This window comes from Monodelphis domestica, chromosome 6, assembly GCF_027887165.1.
Source record: "Monodelphis domestica isolate mMonDom1 chromosome 6, mMonDom1.pri, whole genome shotgun sequence".
In the NCBI taxonomy this organism is placed as follows: Eukaryota; Metazoa; Chordata; class Mammalia; order Didelphimorphia; family Didelphidae; genus Monodelphis; species Monodelphis domestica.
This window is the reverse complement of record NC_077232.1, coordinates 187629432-187652310: the sequence shown is the minus strand read 5'-3', so window position 1 is coordinate 187652310 and position 22879 is coordinate 187629432. Positions and strand designations below refer to the sequence as shown.

Here is a 22879-nt window from a genome sequence, read left to right as displayed (position 1 = left end):
TTCTGGGTTTTTCTGAAATAAATTCTTATGGCACAATAATATTCCATCACAATTATATATCACAGCTTGTTCAACCATTCCCCAATTGATGGGCATCTCCTCCTCCTTTTCTAGTTCTTGGACATCATTAGAAGAGCTGCTCTAAATATTACTGTACAAATAAGACCTTTTCTCTGCTTTAAAAAAAATCTCCTTGGGATACAGACCTAGTAGTGCTATTGCTGGATCAAAGTGTGGGCACAGAGACTGATTTCTATCCAAGACTCAGTGGAAAGGACCAGACTGATGAGTGTTTATAAAAGAGGCTGTATCATACAAGTCATGTGACCTTGGACAAATCAGTTAATGCCTCTGGGAATGGCTTGAATGGCTTAGACGATTTCTAAGATCCCTTTCACAAAAGCAAAATGTTTTCTCCCAAATAAATTAATCATTTTATTTAAAAATGAATGCTGGGGCCATCTGGGTGGCTCAGTAGATTGAGAGCCCGACCTAGAGATGGGAGATCCTAGGTTCAAATTTGACCTCAGACATTTCCTAGCTGTGTGACCCTGGACAAGTCACTAACTCCTATTGCCTAGCCCTTAATGCTCTTCTGCCTTGGAACTGATACAGAGTATTGATTCTAAGATGGAAGGTAAGGGTTTAAAAAAAAAGTGAATGCCCTTTTAAGTTAGAAACCACTGCCCATGCTTTTTGAACTAGAGGGGAAAATTTTCAGTGCAACCAATTTTATCCATCTGGGTGGACTGGATCACTTTAAACTCATGAAAACTGCACTGGCTCTGGCTGCATGCCAATGTGTATGTGCTTTTTCTACAGGGGCTCCTATGTATGAAGAAGATGAAGGGTCCGGAGTAGGGCCAGCCTTAGAAGAAGAAATGGTCATGGTGGGCATGTTGCCAGAACAGTCCTCTACCATAGAACAATGGCAAGGCCATACCCCCACAGAAGGAGATTCCCAACTTCCAGCCACAACTCCCTCACCACTGTCAGAGGAGGAAGCTGGGGTGAGCCTGGAGCTTCTGCTGATGGTAGGGATCCCAGTGGTGTTACTGCTCCTGCTATGTTTGCTGGTGGTGTTCCTCATCAGATACAATAAAAGAAGAAAATCCAAGCCAGGTAAGGATTTAGCTGATGTTTCCATGGAGGACAATTGTTCCCAGTGTTAAGAATGAAGTAATAAAGAGTCTTTTTTTCTTGTTCTTACATGCAGTGCCTTCAAGTCATGGATCTCAAAGTGTTTTACAGTCATGTGAGTAGTAGTACAATTACCATTTGCTTTTGGAGAGGTGGGAAGAAGAGCATTCGAATGTAAATTCAAACGTGACAGTATATCCCATTCAAATCCACATTTACTAAAAAACCTAAGTGCAATATGCTATTCATTCCAGGCAAGGGGCATATAGAAGAACTGACAAAGGGGGAAGCTGGGTGGCTCAGTGGATTGAGAGCCAGGCCCAGAGATGGGAGGTCCTGGGTTCAAATTTTGCCTCAGACACCTAGATGTGTTACCCTGGACAAGTCACTTAACCTCCATTGCCTAGTCCTTACCACTCTTCTGCCTTAGAACCAATACACAGTATTGATTCTAAGATGGAAGGTAAGGATTTAAAAAAAAAGAATAAGAACAGATAAACCCAGTCCCTAAGGTCAAGGACTTCTATGTAGGGGTATAGAGGGGGGAGTTAGAAAGGGGAAGCGATGGAGACTGGGAAATAGAAAGCAATTTGGGGAGGGAGAGAACTCAAAAAAGGGATGGAGAGGGGCAGAACACTCATGAAGGGTGAGGAAGGATCAGGAAAAGCTTCTGTGAGGCAATGACCCCGGAGCGGAACTGTGAAGGGAGCTTTGGAATTCAAGAGGAGTTCCTTGTATTTCAGGCATGGGAGATAGTCTGGGCAAAGAACAAAGTAAAGTTCAGGAAACAGCTAATGGCCAGTTTGGCAAGAATGGTGAGTTCATGGAATATGGCATAAGCCTGGAAAGGGAGGCCAGAATATGGAAGCCCTTAAATGCCAAACTAAGGAGTTTGAATTTTCTTATTGAAGTAATAGGGAGTTATTGAAGGATGTGGAATGGGGGATTCATGTGGTCATGTGCAAAAATAGTCTCTGTTAGGTGTTCTATCTTGTGAATATATCCAGTGTGCACAGAAAATGCTTTTGAAAATGTTTGTGGCAAATGTAGTAATTCATTCTCTTGTTCCCTTATCGTCTAAAAATACTTTTTATTACTCATTTTTACACACACACACACACACACACACACACACACACACACACACACACACAATCTGTAAGAAATAAGCACAGCCAATCAAAACAAAGGAACACTGGCCATGTCTGAAAATGTTGGACTCATTAGCTTCTGTAGTCTAGCAGCTCTTTGTTGAGAAGTGGCAGGTGAGCTCTTTCTTCCATGATTAGCCCCACACTGAGCAGAGCGCTGATGTCTTTTTTTTTTCTTTTTGACTGTGGGGAATGCATACATTGTACTGGCTCTATTTACCTTGTTCTAGATGTGTTCAAAAGAATCCAAGTTGCTGTTTTCTTCATGTTTGACATTTCTTATAAGAAAGGAGGGAGTGAACAGGCATTTATTAAGCACCTACTATATGCCAGACCCATCTAGCATGGTCAGGCAGCAGAAAGACCTGCCACCCCTGAGGGTCTCCCATCTTGCTTTCCTTAGGGTTGCTTACCTGCTCATACAACTTGGATAAGATGGAAACTAATAGCTACAACTCCTGATGAAATAGAGGACCAACAGCTAGCTGCCATTTCTTAAGGTCTTCTAGTCTTAGCATCTGCCCTGCAGATTCTACCTCATCCCTCAACACATTCTCATTCTCTCTCTTCCTCTCCTTCTCCTTCTCCTCTCTCTCTCTCTCTCTCTCTCTCTCTCTCTCTCTCTCTCTCTCTCTCTCTCTCTCTCTCTCAAACTTTCTCCCTTTCTCTTTCTCCTTCTCCCTCCCTTTCCCTTTCTTTCTTTCACACTCCCTCCCTTTCTCCCTCCTCTGTTTGTCTGTCTGTCTGTCTTACACACACACACACAGACACACACAAGCTTTATCATCTGATCTATGTATATAACTCAAGATGCCCTTGATTTTGTCATCTCCCTAGAACAGTGATGGCAAACCTATGGTATGTGTGCCAAAGCTGACACATAGAGCAATCTCTGTAGGCACAGACACCGCCCTCCCCTCTTACCCTACCCCACCAGAGTTCCTTACTAGAAAGGCAGAGGGACTCAGGCAGAGCTGCTCCCTTCCCCCTCTCCACCATGCCCTATGACATTTTTTCACTTCACCTGCCCCTCTGCCCAGCAGCCCAGTGGGAGCACTTTCTCCCTCCTCTGTGTAGGATAAAGGTGGGGTGCCCAGCACTTGGAGGTGGGGCATGACACAGGATCTCTAAAAGGTTTTCCATCTTTGGCCTTGAAGGTGAATCCTTGGGACTTTCAGACCTTTCTATGTGCTCTACAGTTGAGCTAACTTCCTTTTATATATTGTCTTACCCAATTAAAGTGGAGGCTTCCTGAAAGCATGATCTCTTGCTTTTTTTCTATTTATATCCTTAGCACTTATCCCAGAGCTTGGCATATAGTAAATGCTTAGTGAATTCTTTTTCATTTTTTGTAAACAAGAAAGCAAGAAGGAGAATGAAATTATTGCCTCATGACAGTTATAGAAATGATAAGAAATTCAAGAAATATAGATTTCTTGTTGTCTTAGTAAATATGGATGCCTCTAACTCACTTACCTTCCCCTTCCTCCTTTTCTCTCCTTTCCTCCTCCTTTCACTCCTCCCCTTTTCCCTTCCTTCTTCCCCCTTCTTCCCTTTTTTTCTTCTCTCCCCCTCTCCCTTCCTTCTTCTCTAACTCTTTTTGCCTTTCATCTTCTGTCCTCCAACTCGATAAATTTCAAAATGATAGAACTAGGCCCCTTCCCCACAATGCTCATCATTTTTAAGGGAGAAGCTAAAGAAATAGGAAAATCTCAGATCAGTGAGACACTAAGCAGCATCTTGCTCAAATCCCACTCACCCAGAGCCAGGAGTATTGACCTAAAAGTATCTTTAGGGGAGACATTTGAACTCTCCCAAGGCAGAACCTGAACAAATAATTGTGTTCTCTGGCATTAGAGCCAGATATTTCCCAACTACACCCCCGCCCAGAGAATATACAATTGTTTTCATACAAAATAGAACAAGCCACCTCTGGGCTTCTGAAGTTAAAAAAAAAAAGAAGGATGTTTGCATTTTGTCTTTAATATAAGTATGTCCTAATTTAAATATATTTAAAATATGAAAATAATAGATAAATAAATATACATACACATATATTTATGTACATATATTCCATGTTTTCTAAACAAATAAATTAGAATTCAGTCATTTACAAATGAATGAATTCTTCCTTTATTAAAAAAATTCTGTAAATGACCCTTTGGTGCAGTGACAGATCATTAACCACTTGATAGAGGAGGAGTGGGGCAGAGAAATATAAAACTAAGGAGTTCAGAAATACTAGTCCTAAATGTAGCACCTGGGGCCTCCCTGGCACTCAAAGCAGGTAATTATCCATCTCAATTTATAGCTGATAAACCCCCATTTCTGAGTCTCCCTGATCAAGCCAGAATAACACATCATAGTAAACAAAGCACATTTACTTAAGCATTATTCGTGTAATATTTGATATCTTGAGTTAAAGGGCCTGAGTTCAAATCCTGACTCAGTTACTTATTATCTGTATGACCTTGGCTTCCTTTCTTCATGGATGAAATGAAGGAGTTGGACTAAGTGGCCTGTACAGTTCCTTCCAGCTAAAATCCTAGGATCCTAGGAATCAATCAGCCAGCACCATTAGCACTGATTTCCCAAGGGACTGGAGACTGAATCCAGCCCACTCACCTCCAGACTCTCACTGCATCCTCAGCACAAAGGGAATGAAATGGGCAATTTTATTCACCAATGGGTTTGTTGTAGAGATTAATGACCATCAGGAGCAATACTGAATAACTTCTCCCTCTCTGCTCCATTCCCATCACTGACTTCTCAGCATGGCAGACTAAAGAAAATGGAAAGCCTTCCATATATGAATTTGATTTTCTTCTCTCTCCCTCTGTATTAGATGGGAACAGGATTTTGGAAAGCCTTGAATGCCAGAATCTGGATTGAAGTGGGAAGAGATTAGAATGGAGACATAACTTAGAGTTTTTTCATCTCGGACAAAAGTATTTTGGAGGAGGGGTTGGGACAACAGCACGAAGAATATTCTGTTCTAAAATACAGTTACCTGAAAAAGAGAGTAACCTGGTTTTCACCCCTGGTGGGTAACAGGAAAGGGTGTGGCAGTCTAGGGGTGGTTAGAAATATGGACCAGCTGAGAACAATGAAGTGAACTGTGGGAACTGCTCTTAGTACAGGGCGGAAGTGTGTCCTCCTGGTAGCTAGGATCCTGTGCTAGTTCCAGTTCCAGGCCAGAAGTGAGAAGACTAGCAGGAAGCTATTATGAAAGACTAGACAAGAAGAAAGTGGGTGCAGTGGAAGTGGAGAAAAGGTGTGAGATTAAAAAAAGCAAAACTTTTGTCATTGAAGAAGAAACAGGACTTTGTAAATTACACCATTTACCTACTCCCTATGGTGTGCTAGAGCCAGTTCAGACCAGCTCATGAGAGATGATTGTTAAATTTTCCATATTCAGATTTACACTATTGAAAACAGAAAATACTGCCAAAATCAGCTTGACTTGCTATTTTTTTAATTGTCTAGACTTAAGAAATTGATAGAGAAATGGTCAAGAATGAAGATCAGAATTAAAAATGTGCATCTTACCTACATTTTTTTTTCCTGGAGAGATGGTTATTAAACATTTATCAGCACATTCCTATGTACCGCTAAATTAAGCTTTCCTTGAATTTATGAAAGATTTCTAGCTAGCACCATTTCTTTCAGTAATGATTTCATAAGATAATATTTTCATTCATTTATATTTGATTCATTCAACAAATAACAATAAAATAGCTAAGAGTACCACAATACTTTCCTCACAACACCTCTACATAGCAGGTAGTATAAGCACCATTATGGTACATTTTACAGATGAAGAAACTGAGGCTACAAAGATTAAATGACTTCCCATAATTCACATGACTGAAATGTTTATTGAACCTATTTTGTACATATCACTGCTGTTGAGGCAGTGGGGGTATATGCATATAAGAGAGTGCTTTCTTGATGGGGCTGGCCAAGCAGGTGGTCAGGTGACTAGCTAGTCAATCTGATAAAGTAATTCAATCTGAGTATTAGTCAATTGTACCCTAATGGCTAAATGCCTTTTGCATAACTTCTGCTGAAAGTGACTTTCTGGTTCCTGATCCAAAGTATAGCAGGAATGTAAGGCATCATAGGAAGTCTGGCAGGAGTGATTTTGGCAAGGCAGGGTCTTTTGGCACCTCTCATGTCCTACCCCATGGACAGCTGCCTGTTCTGCCCGATCATATATAACCAGCTGTGTTATATTGTTATTCAATTGTTTCAGTTGTGTCTGACTCTTTATGGCCCCATCTGGTGTTTTCTAGGCAAAGGTCCTGGAGTACTTTGCTATTTTCTTCCCCAGCCCATTTTATAGATGAAGAAACTGAGGCAAAGTCGGTGCAGTGACTTGCCTAAAGTCACAGAGTTAGTAAGTATCTGGGGCCAGATTTGAACTCAGGAAGATGAGTCTTTCTGACTCTCATCCTGGGGTTCTATCCATTGTACCACCTAGCTATTGGCAACAACAACAAAAAACATTCCTGGTTTTATGTTTTTGTCCTGTTTGTTGGATGCCAGCTCTTAACTATTTTTTAATATCAAGTCATTAGGTCCAGCTAGTATTTATAAAGGACTCTTTACATACAAAATACTGTGCTAGACATGGATGGTACATAGACATGATGATCTGTCCTCCAGAAATTTACATTCTACTGGAGGACACATAATAAGAAGTGTGTACATTATAATTATAACTGGAGGAGGCTAGAGGAAGCACTAATGGCCATAAGATCAAGAAAGACTTCCTGTAGGAGAAGGCACATTTGCTGAGCCTTAAAAGAACTTTGAAATTCTAGGAGGCATCAGTGAGGAGGGAGTATGATTCAGTCATGGGGTACAGCCTGTACAAAGGCATGTAGGTGGGAGAAAACTCTGAGTTTGGGAAATAGCCAGTAGACCAGTTTGGCTAGAATGTAGGATACATGAAAGGGAGAAGCAAATCAGGAAATGGAAATAAGAGCCAGGTTGCAAAAGGCTTTAAATGTAAAGTTGAGAACTTTGTATTTTATCCTAAAGGCAATATTGACCTGTTGGCACATAGACAGTTTTTTCAAACCATAAAATAAGTTTTCCATATGTAATATATTTCAATCATTATACTGAAAATCTATGAGGCTATACTTATTTCATTATATATAAAAATTTATAAAATTACACAGAAACTATATCCATATATATATTTCATTTGATATATAAACATATAAAATATAAATTTATTTCATTAGTTCTGTATGTATTTATAGTATGTAATCTACATTTATTTCCTTTAATATTTCACAATTATATGTAGAAAGTTTTTAAACATTCAATTAGGAAAATATTTTGATTACCAAATTGCCTCCCCCACTCCTGCCTCTCTTCATACACAGGAGGATATGGTGTCAAAGACTCGAAAGTCAGAAGTAGATCTGAGATGAGCTCTCCCTTGCCAGCTGAGGGCTGCTAAGCAAATCCTTTCTTACCTGTGAACCTGGATTTCCTCAGCTATAAAATGAAGGGCCTGGACTAGAGCTAGAGCTGAGGTTCTCAACCCTTTTTTGTCATGGCCCCTTTGGCATTCTGATCAGGCCTATGAATTTCTCAGAATAATATTTTCAAATTCATGAAAGATGTAGGATTGCAAGGAAAACCACTTATATTGAAATGAAAGTCATCAAAAATCTATTTTATTTTTAAATTTATTTAAAACCTTTACCTTCCGTCTTGGAGTCAATACTGTGTATTGGTTCCAAGGCAGAAGGGTGGTAAGGGCTAGGCAATGGGGATTAAGTCATCTGACCAGGGTCACACAGGTAGAAAGTGTCTGAAGTCAAATTTGAATCCAGAACCTCCCATCTCTTGAACCTGGCTCTCAATCTACTGAGCTACCTAGCTGCCCCAAAAATCTATTTTTAAAACAAGTTCATAGACCTTAGGTCAAAAAACTCATGGACTCCACTATCATTGAGGATCCTTTTAAAGCAAAATCCTCAATAGGAGTTAAACAAGGTCATCTAGAGATACTGGAGGCTGTGAAATGAGAGGTCACATTAGTTAAGGACAGAGACAAAAATGAACAATTAGAACAAATCAGGTGGAGATGGGTCAGATTGACTTAAAGGAAGGAAAAAAGGGGGTAGGAGGAGCTAAAGAGAGAGATGGAGGCCAGGTTCTGGTCTAGAAACATAAACAAACAGAACAAGTCATTGGCCAACCTCCAGGCCTAATTCTTCTCTCTCCCCACTTATGTCCTCCATGTTTCTCTGTTACCGTGATGTCCAGGGCAAAGGGTCTTGGTTACAGAGGAAAGGAGGGCCAGTCCCCATCAGGCTTTTTGTCCTTCTTTAGTATCCATTGCAGCCTTTCATGTGTATTTCCTCTGGACCATGTGGCTAATGGGTTTTCAGGCTTACCCATCCTCTGCATGCAAAGCCAGTTCCCAGGTGCCACAGAGCCTGTGGGAGGGTGGGGTATAGGAAGATAAACTTACAACCTCTCCATGAAGTCACTGATGATTCTTCATGTTCTCTGGGGAGGTGCCAGAGGGTTATCATGCAGAGATACAGATTGTGAAAAACAGAAGGATCCTCATTGCTCTGAGGGGGCCCAACTGCCCCCAAATTAATTCCCTCTAAAGACAAGCTTCCTCTGGAAGGAAATATTCAGAAGACAGGAAGAGGGATAGGGTTATCTTTAAAACAATATTCTAGGGTCAGCTAGGTGGCTTGATAGATTGAAAGCTAGGCCAAGAGCAAGGAGGTCATGGGTTCAAATCTGGACTCAGACATTTTCTAGCTGTGTAACCCTGGGCAAGTCACTTAATACTAATTGTCTAGACCTTACCATTCTTCTGCCTTGAATCAATTCTTAGTATTGCTTCTAAGACAGAAGGTATGGATTAAAAAAGAACCCAACAGTATTCTAATACTCTGGATAGAAGGGCAGCTACATGGTGCAATTGATAGACACTGGGCCTGAAGTCAGGGAGACCTGGGGCTAAATATAGCCCCAGACATTTGTTGTGTGATTCTGGGCAAGTCCCTTAAACTCTGCCTGCCTCAGTTTCCTCAACTGAAAAATAGGGATAATAATAGCATCTCCCATGGTTGTTGTGAGGATAAAACCAATATTTGTAAAGTACTTAGCATAGTGCCTAGTGTTTTAAAAACACTAGCTATTATTAGATTTAGATGGTATAGATGGGATACTCAACTGAGTAAGGAAGATTTGAGAATTGACTCCAGCATCAGACACTTAGTAGTTGTGTAACTTTGGGCAAGTCATTTAACATCTCTCAATCTCAGCTTTGACTTTGTAAAATGAGAAGAATAATAGTACCTACCTCAGAGGGTTTCTGTGAGCATCAAATGAGATAACATATGTAAAACACATTGTAAACCTACAGTATTATAGCGATGTGGAATCTTGTCCCCCAAGTTACCCTTTGCCCCAGCTACACCTCAAAGGGGTCAAAGAAGAAAAGGACTAAATTATACAAAAAGACTCCTATTTTCATACTGGCCAAAAACTGGACATGAGTAAAGGAGGGTAATATCCTCTTGTTGGCATTGGGAGAAGGGATGTTCCAGGCATCCAATTAATCAAATTGTGGCACAGGAATAAGATGAGGAATATTCTTATGCCATAAGGAAAGCCAAAATGACCTCCATGAGCAGAACCAGGATGACTCTACACAATGGTAGCATTATAGAGAAAAACAGCTTTGAAAGGCTTGAGTACTCTGGTCAGTGTCAATAACCACAAATCCTGAAGACTAAAGGGGAAACATGCCACTTAGCTTCTCCCCCAAATGGGATGAGATGTAAATGAGAAGAGAGAGATACATTTTGTGGCATGACCAATGTGGGAATTTGTCTTGCAGGACTATAAATGGTTATGATAAATCTTTATTTTGGAAGGTTTTTGTTGTTGTTCATTTAGGGGATAGTGGAAAGAATATTCCAAAATGTGTGTAAAAATAAGTAAATGTTTAAAAATAAAACCCGCATTATTTGTTATTGTTGTTATTATTATAGTCTGCACAGTTTTCATTTAAGTGTCACCCCCAGGAAAAATATGCCTTCCATATCAACATAGATCCCCTGAGAATCCAGCACCCAGGGGAAGCTGAGACATCCTTACTCAGTTGATAAAGGAAATTCCCTGGAGCTCTCTGAAAACAATCACACATTAATGCCACAGAATGGAAAGCTGGGTAACAGATTTTCCTGGATTAGAGATGCCATGAAAGCCTGCCAGTCCATAGGAAATTATAACAACAACTCATGACTGCCAGAAACACAGTTCCAGGTGCCTGCTGGCTGTTTTTCCTCACTGGGGATCTGCATTTCTCTGCATGCATGGACAAATAGCAGCCTATGACTGCTAGGGATCACCAATATTTGGCTCGGAATAATAAAGTAAAGTGTTTTGCAGCTGAATAGTTTTCATAGGATAAAAAAACCCAATTTTTTTATTGTCCCTTTGCAGTGTGAAATCCCTCAATCAACAAGCATTTTTAAGTGCCTACTATGTGCCAAGCATTGGGTTAGATGCTGAGGTTACAGACACCAAGAATGGAATACTCAATGAGTTCATATTGTGATAGTGGAAAGAATCTCTCATGGCCTGCTGGCATCCACTTCCACAAAGTTCAACAGTTCAAGCTGTTGGAGGTGGCCCAGTTATGCTTCTAGTAGCTGGCTATGTCTCCCTCCAAGTAGCATCCACTAGATGCCAGGTACTGTCCAAGGTCCTGGGGATACAAAGATAAGATTCTGAACCTGATCTGTTTTATTCTGCAAATCAGTCTGTTCCCAAAATTTCACTCCAGAATATAAGAGGTAAACACTTTGAGTGGGCAGCTGGATCTATAATGGATAGATCACAGGGCCTGATGTCAGAAAGATAAATCTTCCTGAGTTCAAATCTGACCTCAGATACTTTCTAGTTATGTGACCCTGGGTAAGTCATTTTACTGTTTGGCTCAGTTACCTAAATGAACTGGAGAAGGAAATGGCAAGCCACTTTAGTACCTTTGCAAAGAAAACCCCTAATGGGATCACAAAAAGTCAGATGGGACTCAACAACAACAACTCTTTGAAGTGAATGCTGGTCACCTTTTATCCTCTTATCCCCTATACTGAGCACAGCTCTTGACGCATTGTAAGGCTTTAGGAATCAGGAAGATTAAGACATAAACATGCTTAGAGACTCTGGGAGAGTCACTTAAATCCCATACAGTGTCTCCAGGCAACTCTCCTCAGGACCACAAACTGAAGCGATGAAAAGCAGCTGTTTTGTATTGTTAGAGGAAGTCCTTCACCAGGAGCTCCTTATAATGACATTCCAAGTTGAATTTTTTTTAAAAAAAGGAGCAGGCAGTGAGGTGGCTGAATGGATAGCGAGCCAGGCTTAGAGATGGGAGGTCCTCAGTTCAAATCTAGCCTCAGATACTTCCTAGCTGTATGACCTTGGGCAAATCACTTAAACCCAATTGCCTAGCCCATATTGTGATTCTGCCTTGAAACCAATACTTAGTATTGATTGTAAAACAGTAGATAAATGTTTTAAAAATCAATGTAGGGGAAATTCAAAGACAAATCCAGCACTATTTCCATTATCCTTGCTGCTTAGGAGAGCAGGTACCAGGCCTTTTCTAAACTTTTACATCTTTTTTAGTTTTAGTCAATCAGTTTCCAGCATTGTAGCCTGCCCTCAATGAGCAACTTAAATAAATGTTTGTTTAATTGGTTTGAATTTCTTCATGTTATTCTCTCCATGATAGTGTCCCTCATCTCAGGTCTCCCTGTGAAATTTGATCAGGAGTATTGTAAGGCCACCCTTCTTTTGTAGCTATAGGCAAGACTTAGGCAGCATCTGAAATCCCTTAACATCAGGAGTGAGCTGGAGCCAGCTAGAATCAGTTTGCTTCAAGGCTCAATTGTGTCTGCGGTAAGATTTGAATCCAAGACCTCCCAACTCTAGGCCTGGCAAATCACAATAATTTTCAAATATTCCTTTCCCCCCTAATCCTCATGAGCCTTCTTTGTAACAAAAAAGTAGGGAAAAAACAGGTAAGCAAAACCAACCAACGGATCCACTAAGTAGGAATGTGCTACCCACTTCTATAATGAGAGGAGAAAGGGACATTTCTTCTCCAGGGTTAAGATTGGTCATTATGTTTCCAAGATATTCAGTTTTGTTTTATTATTTATTATTCCTTTTGGAAAAAAGAATTTATTTACATTGACTTCCTTATACTTTATGCAGAAGAGTCTAATTTTTAGGAAGAGGAGGAGAGTTCTGAGAGGGGAAAGGAGTCATATATAGTTTTGAGAATAATTATTTATTTTTATTTTATTTCAGATGAACTAGGCAGTGAAAATGTCAAAAGGTAAACCTCTTCAAATTCTCAAATCAACTCAATTATTGATAAATACAACTTTGAACTTCCTTAAGGTCCCATTCCCAAGAGTTTTCAATTCTTTCTTTTCTCCTGATTCTCCTTGTGAGGGGTGGGAAAGTTTCCTTCTCCTGGTGAGGGATTTCTGTACACCTTTATCATTATAACCCCAAAAATAGGTGAGGAAGAAGAAAAGCATTTCCTTCCCTCCAAATCCAATTCTCAGGAAGCAATCTGTCTACTAAGAAGAATCTTATTGGCTTCATTATTCTTGTCAAATGACAACTCCTTTTTATCTGCTGCTAATGATTCTAAAAGTAATTTGGGCAATAAAAACTTGAATCCCAGGTGATATCTCCCAACTCTGATTCTTTCTTATCTATTTTTAATATTGTTACATAGTTTTATTCTTACTAAATTTTTTTCTCCAATCAATTAATTTTCCTTCTAAAACAAATGAATCCTGGGAACCAAAGTAGCCAGGGGCAGAAAAGTATAACCCACACAAAGTAATAACATTTATGCAGTTTTAAGGCTTGTGTATTACTTTATGAACACTTTCATTTGAGACTCACAACAATTCTATGATGTAGATGCTATTATTAGTCCCTCTTTTCAGATGAAGATCTGGAGGCTGAAGTTACGTGGCAGGTCTTGAGCCTCACATACAATAAATGTCTGGGGAAGGATTAGATCTCAATTCTTCCTGACTACAAGTCCAATTCCCTATCCATCATGCTGCTCCTTTTCCAGAAAAAAAGCTTTTCTGGACCAAGCTAAGCCCTCTCTCCCAAGCTCAACCAATTATTATCTGACTGGACAATTTGATTGCCCTTTGTCTAAGGTAATGTCTACACTGTCAAGGATGTGAGAGGCAGTATAGTAGTTAGAGAAATGTTTGTTGAATCAGGAAGAACTGGTTTCAAATGCTGCCTCAGACACATGCTAGTTGTATGATGAACAAGACACTTGTCATCTGAGTAGCCCAAGAAACTCTCAGACTTTCAGTTATACAACTAAGCTGTCTTTGTGGGGAACATTTCCACACTGATGAAATCAGAGGTCTAGACCCTATAAAAATGAAATGAGGCCTTTCTTTTTTATTTATTTAATTTATTTTTTTAAACCCTTACCTTCCGTCTTGGAGTCAATACTGTGTATTGGCTTCAAGGCAGAAGAGTGGTAAGGGCTAGACAATGGGGGTCAAGTGACTTGCCCAGGGTCACACAGCTGGGAAGTGTATGAGACCAGATTTGAACCTAGGACCTCCCATCTCTAGGCCTGGCTCTCAATCCACTGAGCTATCCAGCTGCCCCCGAGGCCTTTCTTTTTTAAAAAAATCCATAATAACCAGATAGTTTCTCCCTGATTTTGTTCTACAGTCAATTATGAAATCTGAGAATTGGTTGCAATGTATTTCTGAAATGGAAAAGTTCTATTTTTTCAGAGGAGAGAGAAAGATAGAAGAAGGTGGAGAGTTTAAAATGGTTTCTTGACCTCAGGGAATTTTTTCCCTCTAGAAAGGGTTTGAGGCTTGGCAGAGCTAAAAACATGAAGAGGCACCTTCCTGAAGATAGTCTTCTGGTCGACATGTCAGTGCTGACTGCATTTTCTACCTTTGGTATGGCTTTTTGGCCACCCCCTGGTTTTCTTCTCAAAGCCCACCTGTTGATGTTGCCTTCACTCTTATATTTTAGTCCAGTGAGACACTGAATGTTCCTTTTATTCTTTAGCTCTGAGTGAAGGTTAACATCATTGAGTGAGCCAGTGTCCCTAGGCTAGCCCTGAACGCCAGATACTTAAGCTTAAACATCTTCTACAAGTACAGACATCGGGCACTCCTAGAGTAAAACTTTCTCTACCAGATCCTTGGTTTTTCTTCTAAGCTCTCTTTTCTTTCCTCTCTACAGCCCTATTTTTGAAGAAGATACACCTTCTGTCATGGAAATAGAAATGGAAGAGCTAGATAAATGGATGAACAGCATAAACAGAAATGGTATCTAGTAACTTCTACTTATATTTTGTAATGAGACTAAATGCTTTCCCCACACCTACAAAGATGAGTTTTCTTAAAGATAGCCAAACTTTTCAGCAACAGTTTTCTAAAATGGGAAAGGATATTTCTATTTGGGAATTGAAGCATAGCAGCCATTGGGCAAAAAGAAATTTAAGACACTAGTCACAATAGCCAATACATTTATTGTTTCCTCTTCTTTTCAACAAGCAATTGTGGGATCCCATTTTGAGAAAATTCCTTATTTCATCACCTTATATGCTTGTTTAAGAAACATCACGGCACAGTGACCAGACAGCAACCTTGGAACCAGGAAGCTTTGAATTCATTTATGTCCTGCTTTTCTGACACATTCTGGCCATTAGTGCTCAAGGCAACTCTTTTTTTTTTAACTTTCTTTTTTTGAATCAATATTCAGTATTGGTTCTAAGGCAAAAGAGTGGTAAGGGCTAAACAATGGGGGTTAAGTGACTTGCCCAGGGTCACACAGTTAGGAAGTTTCCGAGGCCAGATTTGAATCTAGGACCTCCCATCTCTAGGCTTGGTTCTCATTCCATTGAGCCAGCCAGCCAGTCAGCCTCTCCTAGGCAACTCTTTTAGAGAGTAAGTTGCTGTGAAGGTACTAGCTTGTATTGGTAGAAGGAATTTCCTCATCTGGGAATTCCTTATACCCAATAATTAATGAGCTGTTTCTATCCTGTTCCTATATGTTTCTATGGCATTTTGTCTTGTCTGGAAGCCATTTTGCTACCATTGTGAGCACAGTAGAAAGCCATTTTTCATGCTTTTTATTGAAATACTGAAACTTTCAATATTAGAACCAGGCTGGGGATCTGGTATAAGTCACTAATGTAGTCTGAATATCGAAGGCAATATGGAATTCTAGTGTATTTGTGTGGGAAGAGGGAAGATGATTTATTTAATGACAACTTGTTGGTGCTTTGAGAACCTTTTCAACTAAAAAGGAAGCAACTAGGTGACTCAGTGGATTGAAATCCCAGCCTAGAGAAGGGAGATCCTGAGTTCAAATCTGATCTCAGGCATTTCCTAGCTGTGTGACCCTGGGCAAGTCACTTTACCCCCATTTCCTAGTCCTTACTACTCTTCTGCCTTGGAACTGATACATAGTATTGATTCTAAGATGAAAGGAAAAGGTTTTTAAAATTATTATTATTTAAAGGATTTTAAATAATCTTACCTGAGCCATGGCTTCTATTTCTAGAACTCTCTGGGGAGACAGTGTCCAAATAAGTCATTCGAAAGATGAGGATACACTTTCTTGTGATTATTCTAAGGGCTCTGGAATAGAATGACATTGACTAATAATAGCAAAAATGTCTTTCACCCTTTCCCAGCTGAATCAGAATGTCTACCCACAGTCAAGGAAGAAGAGAAGGAGTCAAATCACAACCCAAGGTAATTGCAGATGATAAAGGAGCTCCCTTTACTTGGATTGCACATGGATGGGGTGGAGGAGGAGGAAGAGGATGTGAAGGAAAGTAAGGACCATTAAGGAAGAGTTGCACAGAATATACAGGGCAATATGGTTCAGTAGGAAGACCATTGACTCTGGGGTTAGAAGTCTTGCCACAGATCTGATATGTATAACCTGTGTGCACTTTGTCAAGTCATTTGGGTTGTATAAGTTTCAGTTCTTCATCTGTAAAATGGAAAGTCTGGACTAGTTGACCTTGGTGCTATCCTCTAGATCTAGAAATCTGTATTCTAGAAGCCACCTTAAATTTGTTTTAAATCAGCATTTATACTTCCCAGACTTTCTAAGTAGATGGTTAACTGTTGGGCACCAGTTTTATTTCAGTCACCCAAATTATGCTAAACTGCAGTTTGTGTGTAGCAGAGAAACGGATGTTTGTACAGAAAACAGATGGCAGAAGCAGTCTCCAAAGGGGGTGAGTATAAACAACAGCAAGGAAAATTAAGCTTTACATGTAATAATTAAAAAACAAAAGCCAACACCTGGCCAGCCTATCTTCCGAGTTGGGGGCATTACCAAAGCATCTTCATTTCCACCACTAGGTGGCTCTGCTTGCTTGAGAATCTTCTGGCCACCCGAGGTGGGGTATTGCTGAGCCATTCCACTGGCTGCCTACCTGCCTGCCTGGCTGCCTACCTTTGGTACAGAGCAGGTGCTTACTTCAGGCCATTTTTTGATAGCTGTTTTGTAGGCAGGGATTGTCTGGGCAGGGTACTGAGGAGATCGTTTGCCTAAAGGTGGAACCCTTGGGAGAATTTGAGCAATTGATCCAGAAGGCTGTGGAATCGAAACAATCTTTGAAGAGGATACTGAGGCCACCAAGCCAATAACAGATGGATCTTTTGGATGAAACATAAGCCAAGGAACTTCAAGTGCTTGTCCTGAACATCATGCTTGCCTTTTGCTGAAATAGAAAGATCCATGCACATTTGGATCCTCCTAATTGGGGCACTCTCCCAACAGGAACCTATATTTTATTATCATTGTTTTAGCTTATCTCTTCTTGCCTTCAGTTGGTTGGTACATAGGTAAAGAATGAAGCTCAGACAGTAGGCTTAGTTTGGGGCTTGGACAGTTAGCCTGCTTTGGCCATTGGGGATTGTAATGTCATAGTCTTCAACCAGGAAGATAGTCAAACAACCTCAATTTATGAATTAGGAAACTGAGGCCCAGAAAATAATGATCAAAGTCACATAGGTAGCCAATAACATAGTGAGGATCTGAATCAAGATTTTCTGTTGCCACATCTGATACTTTCACAATTCTAAGTCTTTTGGGCTCCATACTAACAAACAACTGCAGAGTTTCAACCTAGAAGTGTGGGAAATGCAGCATTTTGAACACATCAATGTTTAAGGGGACTGGAAAATCAATATTTGGAACTTTCAAATACTTCCTTTTTTTGCTCAATTTCCTCCCCTCCAGGGAAGGCTTCCTGGTGTTCTGGATCAAACATTTTCCTAGGAGGAAAACTTCTGATATCATTTCTTTTGTAGTTGTGTGAATCTAAGTCAATGAATCATTCCCTCTGGATATCTGCTTTTTAAAGGTTATCTCTTAATTGTGGAATAGGAGGTTTGAAGTGAGAGTAAATTATGAAGAAAATATTTGTGGGAAAGAGATGGAAGGTTTCCCTGCCCAAAGAATCATATCACGACATCATGAACCTAAGATGAACAAGGCAAGATCCCAAACTTGATTTTTTTAGCTTTGAATGAATTAGTGATTCTTTGTGCTAAAAACAACAATCTTTTGCCCTGTTCCATAATGAAGTTTAAGAGGTTCTTTATCAAAATAGATTCTTGGGGCAGCTGGGGAGCCCAAGAAGATAGAATGCCAAGCCTAGAGTTGAGAGGTTCTGGGTTCAAATTTGACTCAGATACTTCCTAAAAATATTACCTTGGGCAAGTCACTTAACCCATTTGCCCAGTCCTTACTGCTCTTGTCTTAAAATTGATAGTAAGAAAGGTGAGGGTTTTTTTTTAATTTACTTTTGTGAGCAAGGCATGGTTCTAAGATACCAGTTAATGGGGATACAAAGACAAAAATAAAAATAAAAAACCTAGAAAGAAAAGAAACAGTCACTGACTTCATGGAGACTGCAATACTTAGACTAATAAATGCAAAACATATATAAACCCAATTCAAAGATTTTTATTAAACACCTATTAAATATATTTCTATATAAAACTATACCAAGCTGCTTATAAAGATATATTATATATTAATAAGAATATATGAATATATATTTACAGAGCTTGTAAATATATATAAATATACAAATAGTTTGTAAATATATATTTATATACATATATGTTTATAAAGAGCTTGTAAATATGTGTATATATTTACAAGGAGCTTGTTATGATAACTACAGAGCTGGCGATTGTTCAATTTATGGTTGGACTGAATATTTAATTAGTCACCAGGGATTTAATTTCTAAATCTCCTAAATGAATTACTAAAGTAAAATGGAATTTATGGTAGTTTATTTACAATAGAGTGAAGATATTAAGGAAAAGAAAAAAGGGAGAGAGACAGAGACAGAGAAAGAGAGACAGACAGACAGACAGAGAGAGAGAGAGAGAGAGAGAGAGAGAGAGAGAGAGAGAGAGAGAGAGTGAGTGTACTCTGGCTTCCTCTGAGTCAGATAGGAATTCAAAGGCCCCAGCCAGAGGAAAGGAGTCTCAAGAAGATGGGCCTTTCCTGGAGGCTCATGCCTCCAGGAAGGAAGTCATTCTTTATACTCACCGTGTTGTCAGTTCAATCAGCAGATTCTTTTATCAGCCTCAAACCCCAAGTGTCTTTCTTCACTCCAAGGGTCTCTCTTCAAGTGTCTGACTTCACTCCAAGTCCAAGTGTCTGTCCTCTGTGTGTGTCTCTTTTTCTACTTTTAAAGACCTTTTTCTCTTGCGTCACTTCCCCTAAGTTTTTACAACTACCAATCACAGCCAACACTCCACTCCAGGACTGCCCACTCTTTCACACGAGGGTCACAGACCTCCCACTCAGTGTATGAAATGGGTGTTAATGCCTTTTTGTGGTTAAAATCCAAAATGGGTAGATCTCCATACTCAACTTTGAGTACTGTGCTTTACACTTTGGGGATTAAAAATCTAAAAATAGACAGAGGATTACAACTTAATCTTCACAATCAAGGAAGAGATAAATACTTTCATTGTTACAGTCAGGGGAGAGTCAATCCAATCTTCACACCTCTGAGTCTGGAAGTTCTAGGTTCAAGTCCACATACTGGCTGTGAGACCCCTCCTGCCCCAAGCACACTTACTTAACTTCTCAGTGGCCCTTCACACACAGGGAACTCTAAAACTATCAATTACAAGAGAATTAGATTTGCTCTGAATCACAGATTCTGTCCAAATGAAAATGTAGACAGTAGACTAGGGGTTTAGGCATACAAAGACATAAGGAAAATTGGCTCTTGCCGATTACTTATATGCTACCTTGGCCTTAAATTTTTTGGTTAAAATATTTTTTCTTTTTTTATTTAATTAATTAATTTAGAATGTTTTCCATGGTTACATGCTTCATGTAAAACATTTTTAAAAAATAAGTTTTAGAGATGCATAAAGGGAGTACGTTATTTCAAATCAATGAGAAGCCTGTTTATACATTGGGAAATGAAAGGGTGACTGTTTTGAGAGTTGCTGTTTGTTGGGCAAAAAGTGATAAACTCCTTAGAAAACTGCTTCTCACTGAATTATTTCTTTAAAACAGTAGTGTCAAACTCAAACAGAAACTAGGAGTCACTAAACCCTATATGAGGAGCCCTGAAGTTCCATATTGGCTTAGAAAAACATGCTAACATTATTTGGGTTCTATTATATTTTTATTTATTTTGTTAAATGTTTTCCAATTGCATTTTAATCTGGTCCTGTTGTGGCCTTGCAGTTGGGAGGCTTCACATTTAACATTTCTATTTTAACAATTGAAGCCAAAATTCACTGGAAGAAGTCTTCTGCCTCATTCTGTACTCTGTAAACTTAGTAAGAGCCCCAGATGAGAAGAAATCCCATGTGCTGAGAAGCGAATAAAGCTAGGAGTCAGATGAGCTGAGTTTGAATCTGTATGGTTTGGGGCAAGTCTCTTGGCCCTCAGTTTCCTCAACTGCAAAATGAAAGGTTTGAAGGTTTGAACTAGATGTATTTTTTATATTTTCCTGCTCTTAACTATGAATCCATCTCTGAAATGGGCAGCTGGGTGGTGTAGTGGATAAAGCATTAGGTTTTGAATGAAGAAGACTCATATTTCTGAGTTCAAATCTAGCCTCAGACACTTCCTCAGCTGTGTGAGCCTAGGCAAATCCCTTAACTATTTTCCTCAGTTTCCTCAGATGTAAAATGAGCTAGAGAAGGAAATGGCAAATTATTCCAATATTTTAGCCAAGAAACCCCAAAATGGAGTGACAAAGAGTTGGATGCAACTGAAAAGACTCACAACCAAAAACAAACAGCATCTCTAAAGAGCAGTAATTCCAAAACCTGGGTTTATGGGGTTCCAGATATCTCTAACCCAATTCTATCCAATCAGATAAGCATGTAATAAACCCCTGCTTGATGCAAGATACTACCTAGGAGAATATCTCTAATGTGCTCAAAATCATCTAAACAAAATTAATCTTCATTTTCTTTCCTTCAGAACATTATGTCATAAAACCCCTTTTAGAAAGAATGAAGAAGGCCCCCATATCAGACAACCTAGTGCTGAAATTGCCTAAAGCTCGCCAATCTACAAGATGAGGAAATGGAGTTTATCCTGAATCTTGAGCTGTGAAGGGTTCAGTGAGAATATCTCAAGAGAAAAGGGGCTGAGAGTAAAGCTAGCCTGTTAGAATTCAAATGTCACTGTTAATTAGCTGAAGAAAAAGAGGAGAGGACCATTTTTCATTGGAGCCATGTTAAGATCTCTGATCATCAGGGAATGTCAGAGATAGAAAAGGCCTTGGAGATCAGCTCATCTAGTCCCAAAATTCTTCACATTTCTGGTGTCATGGACCCCTTTGGCCATTTGGCAGAGCCCAGAGACCCCTTCTCAGAGCAATGTTTTTAAATAATTGAAGAAAATGCAAAATTTCAACTGAACTTTGTGAAAATAAAGATGTCATTTTTTCCTTTTCTGAGGTCACAGCACCCTCTGAAATCTGTCCATCTACCTCAGATTAATAACTACTGACCTAATTCAACCTCTTCACTTATAGACGAGGATACTGACATCCAGAATGCAATCCAATCCCTTGCTGATGACTCAGTAGCCATAAGTAACAGAGCTAGAGGTGAACCTATGACTCCCACTTTAAATCCAGTGCTCTTTTCACTTTAAACCTTCTTTCTCCCCTATGTTTTAGGGGGCATTATTCTCTAGTACTCCAATATTCTTCTTTTATAATCTCTACCTTCGATATTAGAATCAATATTATGTATTGGTTCCAAGGCAGAAGAGCGGTAAGGGCTAGGCAATGGGGGTCAAGTGACTTGCCCAGGGTCACACAGCTGGGAAGTGTCTGAGGCTAGATTTGGACCTAGGACCTCCCATCTCTAGGTTTGGCTCTCAAACTATGGAGCCACCCAGCTACACCCATAATATTTTTTTAATACTGACAGTCTTTCCTGGGTTAATTGTTAACACAGTCCAGATTCAGTATATAATTGACAATGTACCACTTTGTGATACATCTCTCCCTCTCCCTTGCCCTCGCCCTCGCCCTTGCCCTCGCCCTCACCCTCTCCCTCCCTCTCTCTCTTTCTCTCTCTCTCTTTCCATAAATCATCTATCTATCTATCTATCTATCTATCTATCTATCTATCTATCTACTCTCCTAGGAAAGAAGGTCAGAATAGAATCAAATTAGAGGAAACTCTCCTGGAAAATTATTATATTCTTTTAAAAAGAACTTTGAGGAATTGGAAAAAATAGCCAATAATTATATTTCATTTTTCACAAATTTTTTAATCAATCTATTCCCAAAGTTCAGAAATTCCCCTTTAAGGAGAAAATTGAGCACCAGTCAGTTAATTACTAGAGGCCAGGCCAACTTTGATTGGTTATTTCAGCATTAAATAATCTGCAGAAGGGCCATTATGATCAATTCTAGTTCTGAAAATTATAAACCTACTCTTTTCTGGCACCTCCTCATACCTATTTCCATTTGAACGTAAAGGTCAATGCCCTTTTGTTGGATTTACAAGGTTTTCTCGGAAGTTTTTTTTCTTTTTTTGCTTCTCTTAGCATATTTGAAAATGAATATGGATAAACCATGTCTGACTGTCCCAAAGAGATTTCAGGCTTTATGTTGTTGGTCCAGGCTAACCCAAACTTGCGGGGGAATTGAGCGGACTTTTGTGCCATTCGATCTCTACCCTTCCACCCCTGATGCTGTGTCAGAATATCACCCAAACCAAGAAAAGAGGAATATGCTTGTTCTTGCTAGTCTGAATCTATGGCTGCAAGCTTTTCCAAATCACCCATGTATCACTCCTGAATGTGATTCAATTTCAAAACTCGCTGTGCCTCTCCCCTCTTGTAATTCATTTCTGGTAAGAAGTCTGATATTTTTGCCTCTTCTTTTCTGAGGTAGGTGGTACATTCTGTACCAGTAGTTAGAAGACCTGGGTTCAAATCCTATATTATCTGTGTCTTTGGGCAAG

At 39.6% G+C, this 22879-nt stretch overlaps 1 protein-coding gene across 1 annotated transcript in view; it reads left to right on the top strand.

The window, feature by feature from the left end:
* The window catches only part of TMEM154 (transmembrane protein 154), a 75874-nt gene that overhangs the window by 34221 nt on the left and 18774 nt on the right, over nt 1–22879 (top strand). Inside the window, exons 2-6 of the mRNA XM_056802771.1 lie at nt 823–1122; nt 1217–1255; nt 12669–12696; nt 14616–14701; nt 16075–16135. Coding sequence (XP_056658749.1) covers nt 823–1122; nt 1217–1255; nt 12669–12696; nt 14616–14701; nt 16075–16135 — 514 coding nt within the window. The remainder of the gene's footprint in view (nt 1–822; nt 1123–1216; nt 1256–12668; nt 12697–14615; nt 14702–16074; nt 16136–22879) is intronic.